Raw genomic sequence first — 19,068 nt, 5'->3', positions numbered from 1 at the left:
ACGTTAAACGTTGAGCAAAAACATTGAAATAAATTTCGAGATGTTAAAAATGTCTTAAATATTGGATTCGTGAACTGGATGCGTTATAATTGAAGTCAAAAGCTCACAAATAAATCTTACATTGAAAACAGAAAATTTCGAAAATCCTTGTATGAGTTAATTAGTTGCGATTTTTTCTTAAAGCAAATCGAACATCTGGCTGGAAACTCATTGTGAGGTGACATAAAAACTTGAGTTGAGTTTGCGTGTGAGCAAGGCCCGCCGTATACTCTCCATAGGTTCGCTTCCATATTCGGACTCAATTCACATGACAATAAAACAAATGGTACAAATTGCACCAATTCCGTTTGCTAAATCCTGTACAACCTTCGATCAGGATTACTCTTTTTTGGATTCCATAAGCACAAATTCGTTTGTTTGATTATGCATCGGACCCATCTTTCATCACCTTATTTTAGCAGACAATAATGAACATACTCCCTTTAATTTCAAGTGCAATTGCCTCCAATTTCAAATTTAAAAAACAAATTATATCAGAAAATGGGACAATGAACTCACTCGATTTTTATTTGCAAATGAGACAAGTCCTTTCATTTTATCCCCCTTCGTTTTCCGCCAATGAGACAAATCCCTTCACATTGCACATTCACATCAGCAAAAAAAAAAACAATGTTAACGTCTATGCATGAAAAACTTTTTTGGACCATGATTTTTCAAATAAAGCATTAAATTTCAGAACTGGCAGGAAAAAACCTCCAAAAAAAGATCAAAACTTCAAACTTTGGACTTTTCCACAAGTTCAAAACTTTTTTTTTGAAAAAAAAAATAGCAAAAGCTACTTTTGCAGAGAAATTTGCCACAACCTGTTTTTCGATTGAATTCACTGCCGAATAGTTACTGATACACGCAAAATCATCATACCCTGTTTTTATTTCCAATTTAAACCTAATTGCAAGGGTAATTTGTAGGGTATTTTTCGAGAAAACTTTAAGGTGCGAAAATACTCAATAACGTGAGAATTTTTCAAATCAGCTATCTTGTGTCACCTAGGGAATCACTGCAAGAAAAACCTGCCGAAAAAAACTTATCATCAAAAAAATTGAATCTAGCGGCTTCTGCAGGGTGACTTTCAACAGCCTTTCAAATGTGAAACACTTTATTAGGAAGGCAAAACTTGTTTAAAAAATTGAACCTAGCAGCTTCTGCAGGGAGACTTTCAACAGCCTTTCAAATGTGAAACACTTCATTCTGAAGGCAAAAACTTTTTTAATAAAATGAACCTAGCAGCTTCTGCAGGGAGACTTTCAACAGCCTGTTAAATGAGAAAGAGATTTGGCATGGGAATAATTTTGTATTAGAAACATTTGACAAAACGAATTAAACACGGGAGGTTCCCACAAACCGTTCCTTTGGTTGTTAACAAAATCTCTGATTCAGGATGGTAGTTTTCGAGAAGTCAAGTAACATTCAAAAAACTTTCAAAAATTAATTATTTGACTTTAGTGTGCGCCATAACGTGTAGTGGAAAAAGATTTTTGCGTACTGTTTTATGCAGCAAAAATTCCACCGTCCGTTGATTCGATTTCATCCAAAATTCAGATTTGATAGAATAGTTTTCGATCAACTGAACAATGTCTAAAAATATGAGTCAAACATTACCCCTACAAGATATTCGAAGGCTGTCGAATGTGGAGTAAGGTCAAAACAGACTTAAGTAACTATGCTCGCAAACAGGAGAGTTGATGTTTCTGTCGGTACTACCTTTTTTGAAAATCTATGAATTAGTTTTTTTCAAAACTTAAATTTTGCGAAAAGTGAAAAATTATCCCAAAGCCTCTTGAAAAAAATTTGAAAAAAATCAAGTTCATACATTTTCAATATTTCTATTTTAGTGAAACAAGAACTACGGGCCAGCACTACGGATGTGCCTGTTCGATGTTTGACAATATGTTGTACTGATTCGGGATGAAATAGGTTATTTTCATAACTTCTAACTAAAGCGGATTCTCGACTTAAGTAAGAAATTAACCAGTTACGGGAGAGAGATTAATACTACCCGTTTTTTCAACTGAACTCAACGACACAAGAACCAAGGTGGCTTTAGAGAACAGTGGAAAAATTCAAAGACGGAAAAAATTTGGAAAAATTGTCTTCTGAAGCCAAAAGTGCTTTTCAAAAAGTAGGGGAGTAACCGTTTATCTAGGGATTATCTTCCAATAATTTTCTTCCAAATGAACTATTAACTTGAAAAAAAATCACCAAGACGCATAAAAGAGTACTCACTGCCTTCTTTATTCTTAAAAAGCAAACTAATTTTCGAATTCAAATTAAGTAGTATAATTCAATCTGCATGCAACTATTTAAATATCCAATTGACATTTCAAGCATTTAAATGTTGTTCTAAAATGTCTCACTGACGAGTTGGTTGTACTACGATTCAAATTTGTTTATATCAGCAACTAAAAACATTCGTCACAGCTTGGTCAAATTGAGCGAATGGAAAATTATCCTTAATTAACAGAAAAAAAAACGGTGAAAACTTTTTGTAGCTGAAATTAGTTTTTTTAGGAGTGATTCATCGATTTTTTCCATTCTGTTCAATTTATTCTCCTCAGTTCAAGTAAATGACTCACTGCACAAAAATAGACAACTTTCTTCCATCAAATCATATTTATAAATATTAATAACTAGATTCAAATCGATGACATTGGGTTAGTAGGGCAATTCAAACTCCAGATTAAATACAATTCAAAAATATCTCTGCTTTTAATTCAATAATTGTTATTTGTACTTATTCTACTAAGTGACAGTGCAAGGTAAAACAAAAACGGCTAATAACGTAGGTAGGCGGTTATTAATAGTTTTTTCCTTTATTTTTGTCTTTTTTTACTTCATTTAATTTTTTGCGGGTTCAAATCCATCCTGCAATCGAGCAAATCCTCAACCGATCTTCATCATTAAAAAAACTATTTTGTGCATGTAATAGGGTGATAATTCTACATCGAAACTTAGCCTTTGCAAAAGGGCTGCTTGAAATCGGGCACCGAAGACTTGATGGGCAAAAGTTAGGTTTGGCGTACTAAATATTTCCAAGAAAATTTCTCCTCAAATTGCAATTACTTAATTTGAGTTATTTTCATTTTAGACCAATTCAACCCTATTTATTCGATTTCAAATCGTCATGAAAAACTGCATACGCACAGCTCAACCTCCACCAAAACAATTTGGTTTCTGCCTCAAGACTTCAAAGATCTCTTTAACTACGCCCCACCCCCCTCCCCCTTGCCAAAAAGGGGGAAATTCGTACATTTTGTGTACAAAAATCCACGCAAGCTTTTACTGTTGAATTGTTTTTCTCAAGGGTTCGATAGATATTCATTACCAGATGGAGGGGTGGGGGAGCGGGTAGTTAACAAGCTGCGATGTTATTAAATGGCTGCCTCAGTTTGTCTTGTTCATGTGAATTGAGTTGTTCTCAGTTTAAATCTCGCAACTGATCTGCATCTTTCTCTCAGTGCCACAGGTGTTTGGGTTTCCACTCAGCAGCGGCAGTGTGCATGTCATCTCCCCTTTCTGATTGTCCCCCTCCCCCTCCCCCTCGCCAATACACTTTCCGCATTTCCTCACTCGGACACTCTGGTCCCACTTGCAGGGCGCATCCCTCGTGTAGTCACTGCTCACCTCTTCCTTTTCTGTTAAAAACACTAAATCATCAAAACAACCAAAAAATTAGACCCTTTTCCCGGTTTCTTTGAAGGCATTAATGACACGCGTTTCGAAGTTTCTCTAAGTTTAAGTTGTTTTTGGGATAAAGTTGCTCTCTTAGAACTTGTAAGATAGGGAAACTTATTGCACTTTGGTCAAACAAGGGATATCACAACCGTCTGTTTGTAATGTTAATTTGTTAAAACCTTTAAAACAGTGGACGCAAACAGCTTCAACATAGTAAAGGGACGATTGAAATATTGTTAATGGACACATGGAGAACGGATATAGAGCTACTGACTTTTTGAAAAAAATTATAGAACGGCTTAAATTGCCATTAACACCTTTGAACTGTCAAAATCTAAGCTACCGAAACGTCATTTTCGTGCTGCTTTTTTATAGAAATTTGCAAAAGGCGCAGAAATTTTTGGCACATAAGGGACTTTATAAGGGTTTCCGACAAACTACTAAAAACTGCCTCCCATCCCTCGATAAAAGACAAAAAATGACTAACCAGCAGGTACTATCAGGGGTATCAACTCATCAGGGTAGAACTGTTTCACCTCCGAGGGACTGAAATCCAGGTCAATGAACTCACGTCGACCTAATTTAAAAACACATTTCAAGTATTTTTCAACTGCTTATGAAACCCCTATGCAGATTCTTGAACGGCTAGATATAAAGTAAAAAAGCTTTTTCTTCGAGGATGAGCTAAAATTTAGCTCATCCTCGAAGAAAAAGCTTTTTTACTTTATATCTAGCCGTTCAAGATTTCAGATCGATGAACTTTTTAGAACCATTAGACGTTCCGGCATTCCGACCTGTAGCCAGCAAATATCCAAAAATGGCGAACAACAAAATGATGATTATGATTAATTTAACCTGCAATTGGTTTTGCATTTGCGTTTCCAGACATACTGCCTCCTCCACACGCCTTAGTGTCTCTTTTCATACTGGGGCAGACTTGAGCCTGGTTCTGGCTTCTGTTGTGTCTCAGCTTGCGCACTCTGAACTTCTGTCCATTCACACACTTGCCCCACTTCGCCTTGTGCCAGCGACAGTGCTTGTCTTCTAAACCATTAGCAAATGTAATCGGAAACTGAGTGATTGTATATTTAATGCCAAATTGTTGAAAAGATCCTTTTCGGTCAACGAATCTCAAGGAAAATAATTAACCTAAAAGAGTTCATCAGATTTTGAGTCCTGAAATTAAATTTTCATAATTTCGATACGTACAAACCATAACAAAACTCTAATTAACCTACAAAAAAAAACACTTTTTGACCGCTTAAGTGGCTCAAGATCACCATTACTGCCGATAATTTGGTAGAGTTGCCGGCAGTAAGTCGAAGGTGATCAAGTTTTCTTTTAATATTTTACTGAGTTCAACTATCAAAAAAAGTCTTTTACACTATCAAAAACATGCACCTTTCAAAACTTTTCTTCTGGGAAAGGTATAACAATGGACAGCAATCTTTGTAATGATTGCCAACGTACAGTAGGAAAAGTATCAATGAACTTGAAGAAATGCAAAAAAATCAAGGTTTGTGAAATCAATTTCGAGATTGAAAAAAAAACAAGCATATCATTTTTAATTTCTTTACTTTTCAGAAATTTTATGATTGACACTTGTTGGATAAAAAAATTTGATAACATCAGATCAAGAGATAAGTATTCTATTCCACTGGCAATTCTGACAACTTAAATTCATTTTCGAAACAAAGTCGCTCAGCTTTTTTTCGCACCATTTACGCATGCGTTTTGAAGAGCGTAATTTGCCTTCCTCTCAGCAATTAAATGAATTGAACTTACAAAAAAGCAAAAATCAAACCAAGGCAAAATCAATTTAAGCATGAACCACTTTTCCGACTTTTCTGTGACAAAAAAAAACAGACTACTTAAATATGTGTCTTCGCATCGTTGATTGCTTCGTAAATACTTGAATAATATGATCTGCACGAACCATTCTAGCGTCACTTTAGCCGAATCGAGCAAAATGTGCGCAAGTAAATCAACTCCCTAGCGTAACACATCTAGCAACAAAAGAGAACTCGCAAAATAGACAACTCGTAAAATTTAGCAATAACGACAACTCACAAAATGCGATAGCTGGAGAAAACTGTTCAGATAGACAGACCCATTATGAACTCTATACTAAGACCTAGAATGCCTCCCTGAATACCAAATAAATATCCATTTATTGAATCCTTAATTCAAAACAATTATTGCAGAGAGATATCACTCTTTTTGATTGCATTAATTAGTCAACTGCTACACAATCGAAATAATTGTCATTTTTTTATCAAACTGATTCTACTGACTTGAATAATGTAGCAACTCAGAACAAGTCAGCGCTGATAATGAGCCTTGATCTTTGAAAATGAAGAAAATCGATTTACTTCTAGGATAACAACTAGTATTTACAGCGGGGTAACAACTAGATCTCAAAAGTATTCACACGTGACTACTTGTATGTTGAGAAAAACTAGCTTATTATATTAAGTATTTCCTCGTGAACCAGAAATTTTTTACACTGGTTTCAATTTTTTTGAATTTTTCTGATCAACTTTTCATTTTCGAACAAACAAGGTTTAAAAGAGGTGAAAAAGCATGATCGTTAAATATACATAGTTGTTCGGAATCATTGAGGGATTTTACGCAAAAACAAACTTTGACAAATATTTCTGTACACCACGACAACTGAGAAACAGCAGCTGAAGCATTATCTCGAGTATTTGGAATAACCGTGGTTGGGCGCATACAGAAGTGTAACTCTACGAAAAGATCAACTTTCAAAACAGCAACATAGAATCAGATAAGCAATACAATAAATGGAAACCAAAAAAAACAAATAATTAGGTCACAGGATATGATAGAGCTTTTCAACAAATTAGGAGATTTAATAGAGATTCAGCAATAGAAAGAGGAGCAAATTCTGACCGAAAATCGCCTGAATACAGGGTTGGGATATTTAAATTTTGTGAACTTTTCTAAGATAAGTTTTCTGAAAATTTTTTGAAAAATCACAAAACGTCATATCTCGAAAACTAAAAGAAATTGAACAGCCATATTTGGAGGCAAGATTTGCAACTCCAGAGAGTACCCTGACAGCACCCAACTACAAGGTAAGGAGATTCAAAATAATTAAAAAAATAATTTAAGTTTTTTGAAAACTTTTTGAAAAAATCACAAAAAAACGTCATATCTCGAAAACTACAAACAATTGAGCAGTCAAAATTGAAGGCAAGGTTCGCAATACTTTAGAGTACCCTGAAAGGCCCCAACTACAGGGTTGGCAACTTGAACTTTCGAAGAAAAATTCGGCACGTTTTCTGAAAATTTTTCGAACAATCACAAAAAACGTCATATCTCGAAAACTATACTAGGATTTGAATGGTCATTTGGAGGCAAGAATCGCAACTTTTAGAGTACCTAGAAAGCACTCAAACACAGGGTACAGAGTTTCAAATTTTGAAAAAAAACTAATAATATTTTTTGAAATTTTTTTTGAAAAATCACAAAAAACGTCATATATTTGAGCAGTCATATTTGGAGGCAAGATTCTCAACTCCTGAGAGTACCCTGACAGCACCCAAATATAGGGTAAGGAAATTCAAATTTTGAAAACAAAAATTAATTCAAGTTTTCTGAATTTTTTTTGAAAAAATCAAAAAAACGTGATATCTCGAAAACTACAAGGATTTGAGTCGTCTCATTTTTGGAGGCAAGACTCGCAATCCTTGAAAGTCAACTCTGACAGCACCCAGCTACAGGGTTGGGAATTTCAAGTTTTCTAACTTATTCTGTAACTTGAATTTTCTGAAAATCTTTGAAAAACAATCGAAAATCGTCGTATCTCGTACACTAAAAAGTATTGAGCATTCTTAATTGAACGCCAAATTCGCAACCACTTTGTGAACACTGACAGCATCCCACTATTGGGCTGCTTTTTTTTAAACTGGGCGGAATAGCCACTGAAATCAAACTGGAAAATCGAAAAAAAACTTAACCATTGCACTATACGATATAACTTGAACGTGAAATTTTTTTTCGTTAATTATGCAAAAATATTTTGTTGAAAAAGCTTAAAGGTGGCGAGATAGTGAAGCCCGTATTTAAAAGTATAATAGACAGAAATTTAAAAAAGCGATATAAAAAAAGGATATAAATAAGTGATATAAAAAAATGATATAAAAAGTGATAATAAAAAAAGTGATTTTAAAAAAGTGATATAAAAAGTGATAAAACAAAGTGATTAAAAAAGTGATATAAAAAAGTAATATAAAAGTGATGTAAGAAAAATGATATAAGAAGTGATATGAAAAAAGTGATGAAAGAAAAGTGATGTAAAAAATGATCTATTTGAAAAAAGAAGGATCGAAAAAACAGATAAAGATAGAGAAAAAAGATAGAAAAAAGATAAGAAAAAAGATCGAAAAAGAAGGATTGAAAAAGAAAAATAGAAAAAAACTATAGAAAAAAATATCGAGGAAAAAGAAAAAAAAGAATAAAAAAATATAGAAAAAAGATAGAATTAAGATTAAAAAAAGATAGAAAATAAAGATCCAAAAACAAGGATTGAAAAAGAAAGATAGAAAAAAGATTTAAAAAAGATGGAAAAAAAGGTCGATACAGAAGGATAGAAAAAGGAGGATCGAAAAAACAGATCGAAATGATAAAAAGCTCGAAAAAGGAATGAAAGATGGAAAAAGATAGAAAAAAAACATTGAAAGATCGAAAAAAAAACGGATCGAAAAAACAGACAAAAAGAAAGATTAAAAAAAGATAGAAGATCGAAAAAAAGTTCAAAAAAAGACAAAAAAAAGATCGAAACAGAAGGATCGAAAAAAAGACAGACAAAAAAGATAGAACATTCAGAAAAAAATAAAGAGAAAGAAAGATTGGAGACAACAGTTTGACAGTAGTACTATTTTGAACTGAATCGTCGAATCAAATTGAAGATAGTCAAATTAATTTAAAAAGCAGGTATACAGACAGAATTAATTATTACTAAAATTACTAAAAAAATTAATGACCTTGCGGAAAACTAATTGTTTTTTTTAAGCATTGCAATATATGATATAGCTTAAACATGAAAAAATTCTTTCGTTAAACATGCAAAACTTTTAAATTTTTAAAATCTTTCGTTAAACATGGGAGATAGCTGTCACTCGCATTTAAATATAGTATAGATAGATAGATAGACAGATAGATAGATAGATAGATAGATAGATAGATAGATAGATAGATAGATAGATAGATAGATAGAGATATAGATAGATAGAGATATAGATAGATAGATAGATATAGATAGATGATTTGGATGTCCTCTACAGAAAATAATAATACATTAGCTACCTCTGCTGTCTTCTCTGTCTTCTGGGTGATCCATTTGTGGGATATTCGGCTTTATGTTTCTCTCGCTCTCATCTCGGTTGTCCTCGCCAGGCATCATGCTAATGTAGGGATCCTTATAGTTATTCTGAGGCGGAGGAAGAGCAGGTATCTCTTCTCTCTCACAGTCTACTCCTGAAAAAAATCAAATCAAAATCAAAAACAGCAAAACTCAATATTTAATCGCTTAAATTTTTATTTCAAATACTCTTTCCATTTGTACTCTTTCCATAAACAAGGCAACTTGCATTACATTGAATCAAAACATCAAAAAAGGTATTTTTGTTAACATTTCGGAATGGTGTGAACAATCCCTCTTTTTTCCACTGTCGCTGATTCGTAACAAGGCGCAACATTCGTTTATGCTTAACCGTTGAACTAATTGCTTTGAGGGTTAAATACTGGTTCCCATAGGGGGAGGGGGTTGTTAACAAAATCCCAAATTTGAGAAAACTGTCTCAAAGAAGAGCTTATGTGCAGTGACGTACCCCAGATACACTTGGGCGCGTGGGGCATTCTGGGGTTGTTTGGGGTGAGGAGTTCCTGGGGTTTGCAGGCCTTGAAGCACCTGGAAGTGATGCCGATGATTCTGCATCCATCTCCACTCCTGGTTGCATGTTGTTTTCCTTCGCCGCACATGCCGTGGTTGTAGTAACACTGGCCCCAAATCCATCTCGAGCAGTTCGGCTCATTTGCCAACACTGAAAATTATTTAAAACCATATGTCCACGCAGGAAAGGACCAACATACTAGTCGGAGCTGTTGAGCTCTTTAAGCTGAAGCTCTTTTGTATCCTTTATTAAGTCAACTATTCAAAAAAATTGTTTGCAGCCCGGTGTAAGAACATCCATACATTGTAATTTAAAATGTATCAATTCTTTTTGCACTTGTGTATGGACAGTCATGGACTTTTAACGTAAACTCTTAAATTGAAAAAAAAAACATAATTTTCAAATTGAACAATTTACCCGGTTACTTTCGAGGCTTTCTCGTTGGCACTTCTAAGGCCATACATCAATTAAAATCATAATTAATAAACAAGACATTTCCTCGTGCAACTTTGAGGAAATCTTCCATCCAAATTAGTAAAAACGCAACATTCGGGAAAAAAATCAGGTAAATGGCAGTGGTTGCAATATTACAATGAGTTATAATTTGGAATCTTTGTTTTTCAACCGAACAGCTAATACAATGGTGAAACAGCCATTAAACATTGAAAAAGATTAAATGTTACTAAGTTTAAAAGTGATATTCGGTCAACTATTTTTCTGTGAACCAGGTGATGATTTCAATTATTTTTTCAGGTTGAATATCAACCATTTAGGAGTTTATCTCTTAAGAAAATAGCACAAAATGCTCTCAGCAAAAACGAAATTTAGAATCCAAACGAATCGACAATTATTGAAGACCAACTCTGCTTTTCAGTTAAGATTTCATTCGCATGGTCATAAAATGATATTTCAATTGGTCAAAACAGTTGTAACAACATTCAACATATCTCAGCTACTAATTAATGGTGATAAAAACACAGTGCATTAATCCAGCAGTGAGCTGCAGAGCATAAAATGGTCGTGCAATAAGTAAAAACTTACAGTTTTGAACTTGTGGTTGCGCCCCGACTAAAAACAACATTAGAAATGAAAACAGATACAATTTATTGGCACGTCAATTCAATTAGTACAGTTGCGATACTTCAAAGCAATACGGGCGACTACATTCAAAGAGGGTCAAATTGTTACAGGGTGCGAGGCGACCAAATCATTACCAGCTAGAATAAACAATGAAAATACCAACAATTAGCCTCAACTTCAAGCCGCTCTAACTTTGAGACGACTAAGCAAACCGTATACATTGAATAAGCAAAATGCACAAAACAGACTCGAAAAATATAGACTTACTTAGACCATAACACATATTCGAGGCGAAAAATTGTTTTAAAATGACCGCTGAGCTGGTGCATCATTTTTGAAAAAAAAAATCCAAAATAGACTTTTTTGGAAAAACTAACCAAATCTACCTTTCGCACCTCACACACGAGCCTGAAATTATAAAATTAATCTTTCCTTCAAAAATGTTTCGGTTCTTCAGACCAAATTTGGATGTCGTAAAAAATTACCTAGGGGAACGCTTTAGGTTATTCAATAAAATAGAGACTTTGAGATTATTACAGACCAAATAATGGCTGTTATAGACCGGTCAGTTAAGAGATAGTAAAATGCTTAGAAATAAATCAAATTCAGCACAAATCATCCCTTACTTGAGCTGCAGAATCGGCTCTGTGAACCTCAAAAATCTTTGTTGTAAAGCTGAATAAACTATCAATAAACTGGAGAGATTATTGAATGAATTTGGAGTCTTTGTATCAATTCCATCTTAAACTAGCCATCAAGCATAAATCATATTTTACGACATTATAGAATTGTTTAAACTTTCCGATCGTTTATTTACCAAGAGCATGTGAAGTGGCGAGCCTTGTTTTGACTTGGCAAAATCAAAGAAAATAACAAATTTCCTTCTTTGAAAATCTTCAATCACCAAATAGCAAACTTCAGTTTCAATTATTTCTGAGTTTATTGACACGGTTTTCACGAGTCAACGAACTTTTCAAAGACTCAATTTAGATTCAGAACTGTGACATTAGCGTGTCAAACATGATCTAGCAACAAGAGCAAAATTGTGAGGCAATTTTGATATAGTTATTTGTTAGTCGAAAAAATTGCAACAGAAAAACCAAGCTGTTAAAATAGTCCAAAAAAAATTGCTTAAGATCAAAATTTCCTGAAACAAAAAAATCACGACCGATATTCGTGTCATTCCCAACTTAGGTTAAATTACGAACCTAGAAATAACTTAATTTGCATGAAAGTGAAATTGATTATTTTTTTTAATTGCAAACTTTAACACTAGCAAGAACGCGACAAAAACAACTCTATGAAATGCAAAAAGAAAAGTAAAATAAGCCTCAAATTACTTAAAATTCATCTTCATCTCGTATTCAAACCTACTATCTACTGCCAACTAGAAATTGAGCCTAGTCTCACGCACTAACCACTCATCTACGGACACTTAATTAAAACCAAACACCAGCCACACAAAGCAGAGAACAGATACTATGCATTTTCCAATGTTAGTTAAATTTTCATATAACATTTTTAAAGAACACTTTCATTTGCGAGTTTGGCTAGAAAAAGAAAGTTTCGTACTAATACACTAGTATTTACCAAATGTGAGAAAACTGGATCACATAATATTTTTATCGCTGCGAAATTTGAAAATTAAATTCCACTTTCTCGTAGAAACTAGAATTTTATCACGTTTTTTGTTGCCCTCAAAACTTTGCTGTTCAACAGTGGAGTTTTCCTGCTTTATAACAATGTAAGCGAACTGAACTTAAACGAAATCAACAGTCAAACCGCGTAAAAAGTAAATTTGAGCATTAACAAAGACTTTTCCTGAAAAAAAATGAAACAAAAAACAAAAGCAAATTTCGCACCACTTGCGATACAAAAATGAAAGACTATCACAACTTGCAGATGAACCAGCCAAAATCAAAAAACAAAAAAACTCCAAAAAATTGTTCTCTTAAACTGTTTCGAAAAAAATGCACATAAATCCGAAATCTTGGAACTGAATTACCTGCATCTTGTGAAATTTTATCAAAAGAGGCGAATTCGGATTCTAAAAACAAAACTGTTCTGAAAATTTTGCTAACAATTTAATTATTTTAATTTAAACATTATTCTAGCTGATATTATTGCTCATTCTAGCATTTTTCACGTAAATCAATCCGCCTGGCTTATAAAAAATTTGACTGCAAAATCACAAAGAAAATTTCAAAATTGGCGCAAGGTTTGATTTTTTCCAGACTTGAAACGGCAATTTTTGAGGTATTTTAACTGTTGCCTCAGGCTCATTGATCAATTCAGTCTTGCCTCCCAAACTAAAAAAAAAACAACGAAAAAACTAATTCATGAAAAACTTTAGTAAAATATTAGAAAACTTTCTAATTTTTGTGTTATCTTTTTTTTTCATACAAAGTCGCATGATCAGAACACTTGGCGCTACTTGGACAGCCATAAGTAACTATAGTTCAAACTTTGTAACTAGATTGAATCGTTCCTTGCGAATATTCTAGAGAGTTGCGCCAAAACAAATTTTGCAGAAACCGTGTTTGATAATTTAATTTCGAGTTCCTTGAAACAAAAGCCGGGGATAAAATTTATTTTGACGACACTTTCAAATCTTTCCCTTATTGGTCGAATTAAAGCAGATCTATTGCAAAAAATTATAAAAAGAACAAACAAAACTTTTAGGACACAATAAAGGGACACTAACAACATCGACAAAAATAACTGCTAACATTTATCGGCATGCCTAAGTGTTCCCTAACAACTTTCCAATAAGCATATATTGAGCAATTGAATTAAAAAATTATCAGATCTAAGCTAAGGTAACCAAATCAGTAGCAATATAAAAAACTTAAATAAGAACAAGTTTCGTAGTTTTTCAAAAACAAAAACTTTTAACACAGGCGAAGCTGCGCTTCTCGCCACTTGCAAAACAAAACAAAAAAGCCGCTAAATCGTACAAGTTTAAAAAAATGTCAAAAACACCAGATCTATCAAAATAAATAAAGCTTATTTTCAACAAAAACATGCAAAGACAAAATAAGAAATAAGCATCGAAAGAAATTTAGCCGAAAATATCTTAGCAGAAAAAATCAAGACTTAGGACTTATTCTTAGTTAAGAAGTCCCTTCCACCCTCAAAACACCCACACACATACGCAAAACTTTATTTGCTCGTAAAATGAAACAAAATGCCGCCACTAAGCACATATAATACAAGCCGAAATCTCTTATGCTGAAAAAAAAGAACGAAAAAAAAACTGAAAAGCCGGACAAAATTCAAAAAAAAATAAACGACTAAAAAAACATACTAAGTCCCCTCCCCATCAAAAAATTCCTGGAACAAAATTGCCTGCACCATTGAACATTTTAAATCAAAATGCTTAAAAGAAACAGAACCTTTCTGTAGACCTAAGCCGACAAAAAATAGAAGACACGAAAGTCTAAAATATTCGAAATTTTTGTTTCCACAAAAAAACACGTCCCGACTGGAATTGAACTTCTGAGATTTGTCGTCTCAAGCATGGGAATTTCTACTGCACCAAACTGCACCACAACTTTTCTGACAATTTTTTTAATGAACAGCAAAAAACAGCAAAGAAAAATAGGCAAAACTTCTTGGAACTCAATTATTTACCCAAAACCGAAGTACACTGAAAATTTTTCAATTTGAGTCAAAAATGCCCAAATTTTAGGCAAATTTGGTGCTGCGTGAACTAATCCGACAAAAAAAAGACAAATAAGTCCGCCAAAGATTTTTTGACGCGCACACAATTTTCCGCTCACAAAAAAACAGGTCCTGGTTGAGTTCGAACCATTGATATTTATTTTTATAGGCAGGTGCGTTAGCTTTTCGCCACATGCACGAATTAACGCCGGACTTTTGATGTCATAAGACTAGTTGATAAGACTTGTTGATTTCATTTGACTAGTTGTTAACCAGAAAAAAAAGATTTTGACAACTACGATTTCAGCAAATATGCAATGTATACAGCAGAACAACACAATTCTACGATGTGGCAACTAAGCCGACAAAACATAAGCAGGCATTAATAAGCCGACGTTTTTTTTTTGAAAAGGAATATCTCCCGTTTGAAAAAAAAACAGGTCCTGTAAGATACAAAACGAGGCAAGATTCTAAACGAGGTAAGATTCAAAACGAGTAAAGTCTTTGCCGTTCCAGGCGTATCCGTTACCTCCAGATCACGTGTGCCAGAGACTCAAAACATTGGAATTCGTTATGAAACCAACCTAAATTAACCATTTCAAATTTTGACCGATCTGTGAACAAAGTTATTTACAGGAAAAAAATTCTGGTAGTCGATTGCAATACCCTTGCTTATCGCATGGGTAATTATCTATCTGCATGCACGTAAATTTCAAATGAGATATCAATCCAATTTATACTGAAACTTTTTTGTCAAAAAGCCTTAGCTAGAAAGACACCATTCCGGACAAAAACATTGAACCGAGAAAAGAATCAACAAATGTGTAATTTTTTAATGTAATTTAAACTCGGTCGTTATGCATATAGTTGTCGAATATCTGGAACAAATTTAAAGCCGTATTTTAGCTTTGAACCCGAGGCCTTGGTCCTCCCATGCATCTGCGTTACCAAATGGGTCAAAATCAATTTCAACAAGGTGGTAAGATAGAAGGATCAAAACGAAAAACTACAGCTTAGAATAGTCTAGAAAATTTTTGAAACAATCAACAGCAAATTCAAATAAATAACTCTTCAATTTTTCAAAAACGCGCTAAAATACTTAAAAAAAACTAACTTAACTCGAGTGAAACTAAAATTCTACGGTTTAAATTAACCTATTGCAACCAATTGTCACTTTTCATGTGCTAATTCTGCGAAAAAGTGTAAACGGGAAAAGTACCCGGTTGCAGCAACATAATTGCTAAAATAATCTTCGTGTCTACACGAATCAGAAACTGCCAGTTCGGCATACAAAAAAAATTGCCATGAAAAACTTTCAGCTATCAAACATTTTGAAACTCAAAGTTCTTAGACCTCAAAAAACACAAGCAACTAACTGATTTTACAATCACGGGACCCAACATGAGTCTGCTAAGCCGATACATTATAAACCAAAACCTTTGATACGGAAAAAGGCAAATAGCCTAAAATACCGAAAAACCTGAAATAGATAAAAAAGGAGTTCATACATTTACAACAAACATAAAAAAAACAATTTCGAAGAAAAACGGTATTTAAATTTTGAACATGATCAAATAATGTATGTTCGTTGACGGAAGCATCAAACAAAAATAAAAAATGAGATCAAAAAAACATTGATTCAAACCATCACAAAAACTTACAGTCGCGGAGCTTTGTAGTTGAAGTTCTTGCACCATTTTTGAAAAATTTCGCAAAAAAGGTACAAAAAAACCTTTTCAATAATCGAATCATGTAATCTCCATGTTATTTTGCAATTTCGCTTATCAAATATTTCATATTCCGCCATTACTCTGTCAGTGATTTGCTGAGAGAGGCTCAAACCGAAAAAAAACAACGATATTTATTAAGTTCACAACTAGATTGAAAAGTTTGCGGAAAGTTTTCAAGTAAATAAATTAAAAATGTGACAAAAAACAGAACACAATTCGACAACCAACCTTGTAAAACCGAAGACTGGTGGTGGAGGGGAGGGTAACTGCTCTCAGGTAGGGGTAGTTGCCTGTAAGAGGGCAGCACATCCCCTTGTACCAAGGTAGCACACGTGAACGAAATAAACACAAACGAGAACCAACATTGAGTCATCTTCATCTTTTTACTATTTCTGGGTTTCTGATAATTTTGGTTTGCAGACGGAAATAAACCACTACCAAGTTGACAATTACAGGTCAACATTTTGGGTAAGTTATGATCGAGGATCGAAACGCAGAATCTTATAATATTTAAGAAACTTTTCAATTCCGTTCTTGTTTAACAAAAATAACCAACAAAATTATTGACAAATTGGGTAAAAACTGACAAGATAATGTGTAAAATACTATTGAACTTAACAGTAGAACGACAATTTAAGACTTTGGTTAGTTGAATTCAGGGGAAAGGCTCAATAAAACATTCCGCTCGTAATAAGAACCTAGACCTATCATTAGCTATTGGTAATAAATGAATCAATATATCTTATCAAAACGTCAATTTCAATAAAAAATATCTCCAAGTTCTTCTGAAGACTATTTTTCAAATTGGACTTCGTTTCCTCTCTTGTTTGTTTTTACTATTTTAGGCAGGTGGAACTCAAATCTATTGTGAAAATATTGTTTTTGGCAAGCAAACGAACAGCTGGCAAATCAATTTGGCGCTTCTATAATTTTTCTTTCCTTCAATCTAAAACTCCAAAGAAAACTCCTATTGGCTGCCAAAGAAACCGAGGAACAATTTAAGAACACAGGTAGTTGTTAAAACCACTGTATTATATAACCAAAAGCAACTACCAGTATCAAATGCTAAACCAATGAAATATTCTTCCAGTATCCCAGATTAAAGTATTGATCAATTTTATGACGGATCAGAGAAAAGAAGTATTGGAAATATGGTCCATTATTGAGACGTTTATTGAGACTCAATAAAAACTGATTTTGATTCCGACAGCCAGGCCGATTACTGGATTAGAACTATGGACAGAAAATTGCTCTTTGCGGATCTCGCCAAGGTAATTGGAGGTACTAGACTTTAGGAGCCCAAAAAACAACATGAACAGACAAGTTGATTAGGTAATGTTGCTTATTTAGATTAGTTAATAACAGGTATCTAAACTTAGTTATAAATCAGCGGCAAGAACATGGCGCTATAACAACACACGGTGAAGACAATTTTGGTAATTCTTTCCAATTTATTCCGACAGACTGACGATTTTAGATTTGACACGTCCAAAAAGAGCAAATTTAACTTTAACTAGTTTCAAAATAAAACAAAGACCGATTATTGACCTTCTTTTATGGAGTTATGCTCGGGCAATCCTAAGCTGACGTTAGCCAAGAGTTAACAGGACGTCAGTATCGACTAGCTGTTAAGTTAGCTAACCAGTTCAAAGCACTTATCAAACAGAAGTTTCCCATGCACATAATTGGTAATGATCTGCATTTTATCAGCTCAATTAGGTTACGATATATTTAGGGATCGATTAAAATATTCAACAAAGAGTTATTCAAACAATTGGTAGATATAACTGAAATTGAAATAGCTAATATTATGAATATTATGGTATAATCAGCAGCCTGTCAATCAAACATTATAAATCATGAACTTTCTTCTGAGTCTGAATTTCAGCACGAGAACCAAAAAATCATATCGTGTGAAATTCTCTTGCTAATGGAACCATAATCTTGCTCATGATGACATGAATATTAGTACTAAATTGATATGCCTAGAACAGTTTACAAAATAGTTGATCATTCATGTGACTTAAGAACGCACGAAAACTCTCTAGTAAATCGATTTAGGAGGACGAGATGAAATTTCCCCATCTTAGCTTTGACCTTCTGTCAAAAAAGGGCTCTATTTTAAAACATTTAGACATCAAAGGCCGATTCTTAAGGCAAACTTGTTTCATGAACCCGTGGTTTCTTTCGGCAAATCTGCGTCGAGAAAAAGTTAGTAGGTCAAGGTCGCACTAAAATGACAGCAAATCTCGCACAACTTTTAAAATTTCCAGCAGAAAAAAATCTATTTCCCAAAATTTTATCGGAAAACTTGAAAAACAGTTTGGTTTGAACTGTACGCCGTAAAACTCTTAATTTTATCGAGATCAATCACGAGGAGAACTTTGACACGTTTGAGAGACTATCAAAAACATTTTATTATGAAATCCATACTAATTGGGAGGTCTCTATGAAGCACAGAAACACAAAGTCAAAACCTGAGCAGTATAATCCTTATATCATTCTGTATTCTTACTTTACAACTAGTTTTTAACGATAAATTATTTGCACAGGTATCAATGCAAAAAGATTGTCAGAGAAATTTTATTGGTGGACCGGTTATAAGCCGGTGGTTCTTATTTTAAGAGGACGAAAGATAGCTTCGAAGAAGATAAGAAAGAAACTTGAAGAGCCATATAGATCTAATCAACGCCATGGTTGTCCAAACATTGCCACTGGTACCTTCTTAACTCAAGGCTTAGAGCACCCCTCAAACACTACTGAAGTTTCCTTAATGAGCAGATCCAAATCAGGGGTTTAGGCGCCTTTCTTGGCACGACAAAAGTTTGCATATAAAATAGAACTAATTGTGTAAACATTAGTTTCTCTTTTCGAATTTATAGACTTTGGGATCTCATGTTTGGAAATAAATAGCTACATGGGAACAGGCTCTAAATGTCGTAATA

The 19,068-nt window shown here is 33.8% G+C and overlaps 1 protein-coding gene across 1 annotated transcript; it reads right to left on the bottom strand.

Moving 5' to 3' along the window:
- Positions 1-2,310: 2,310 nt before the first annotated feature.
- LOC134854682 (uncharacterized) lies at positions 2,311-17,722 on the bottom strand. The gene is made up of 7 exons (XM_063871037.1): positions 16,352-17,722; positions 10,692-10,718; positions 9,588-9,800; positions 9,064-9,234; positions 4,588-4,776; positions 4,220-4,309; positions 2,311-3,692 (listed from the first exon to the last, which is right to left on the bottom strand). Exons 1-7 carry the CDS (start codon positions 16,584-16,586, stop codon positions 3,481-3,483), a joined length of 1,137 nt encoding a protein of 378 aa, XP_063727107.1. The 5' UTR covers positions 16,587-17,722; the 3' UTR covers positions 2,311-3,480.
- Positions 17,723-19,068: the final 1,346 nt, after the last annotated feature.

Source organism: Symsagittifera roscoffensis, chromosome 9 (assembly GCF_963678635.1).
Source record: "Symsagittifera roscoffensis chromosome 9, txSymRosc1.1, whole genome shotgun sequence".
Taxonomy (NCBI): domain Eukaryota; kingdom Metazoa; phylum Xenacoelomorpha; order Acoela; family Convolutidae; genus Symsagittifera; species Symsagittifera roscoffensis.
This window is presented reverse-complemented; position numbering and strand designations above follow the sequence as displayed.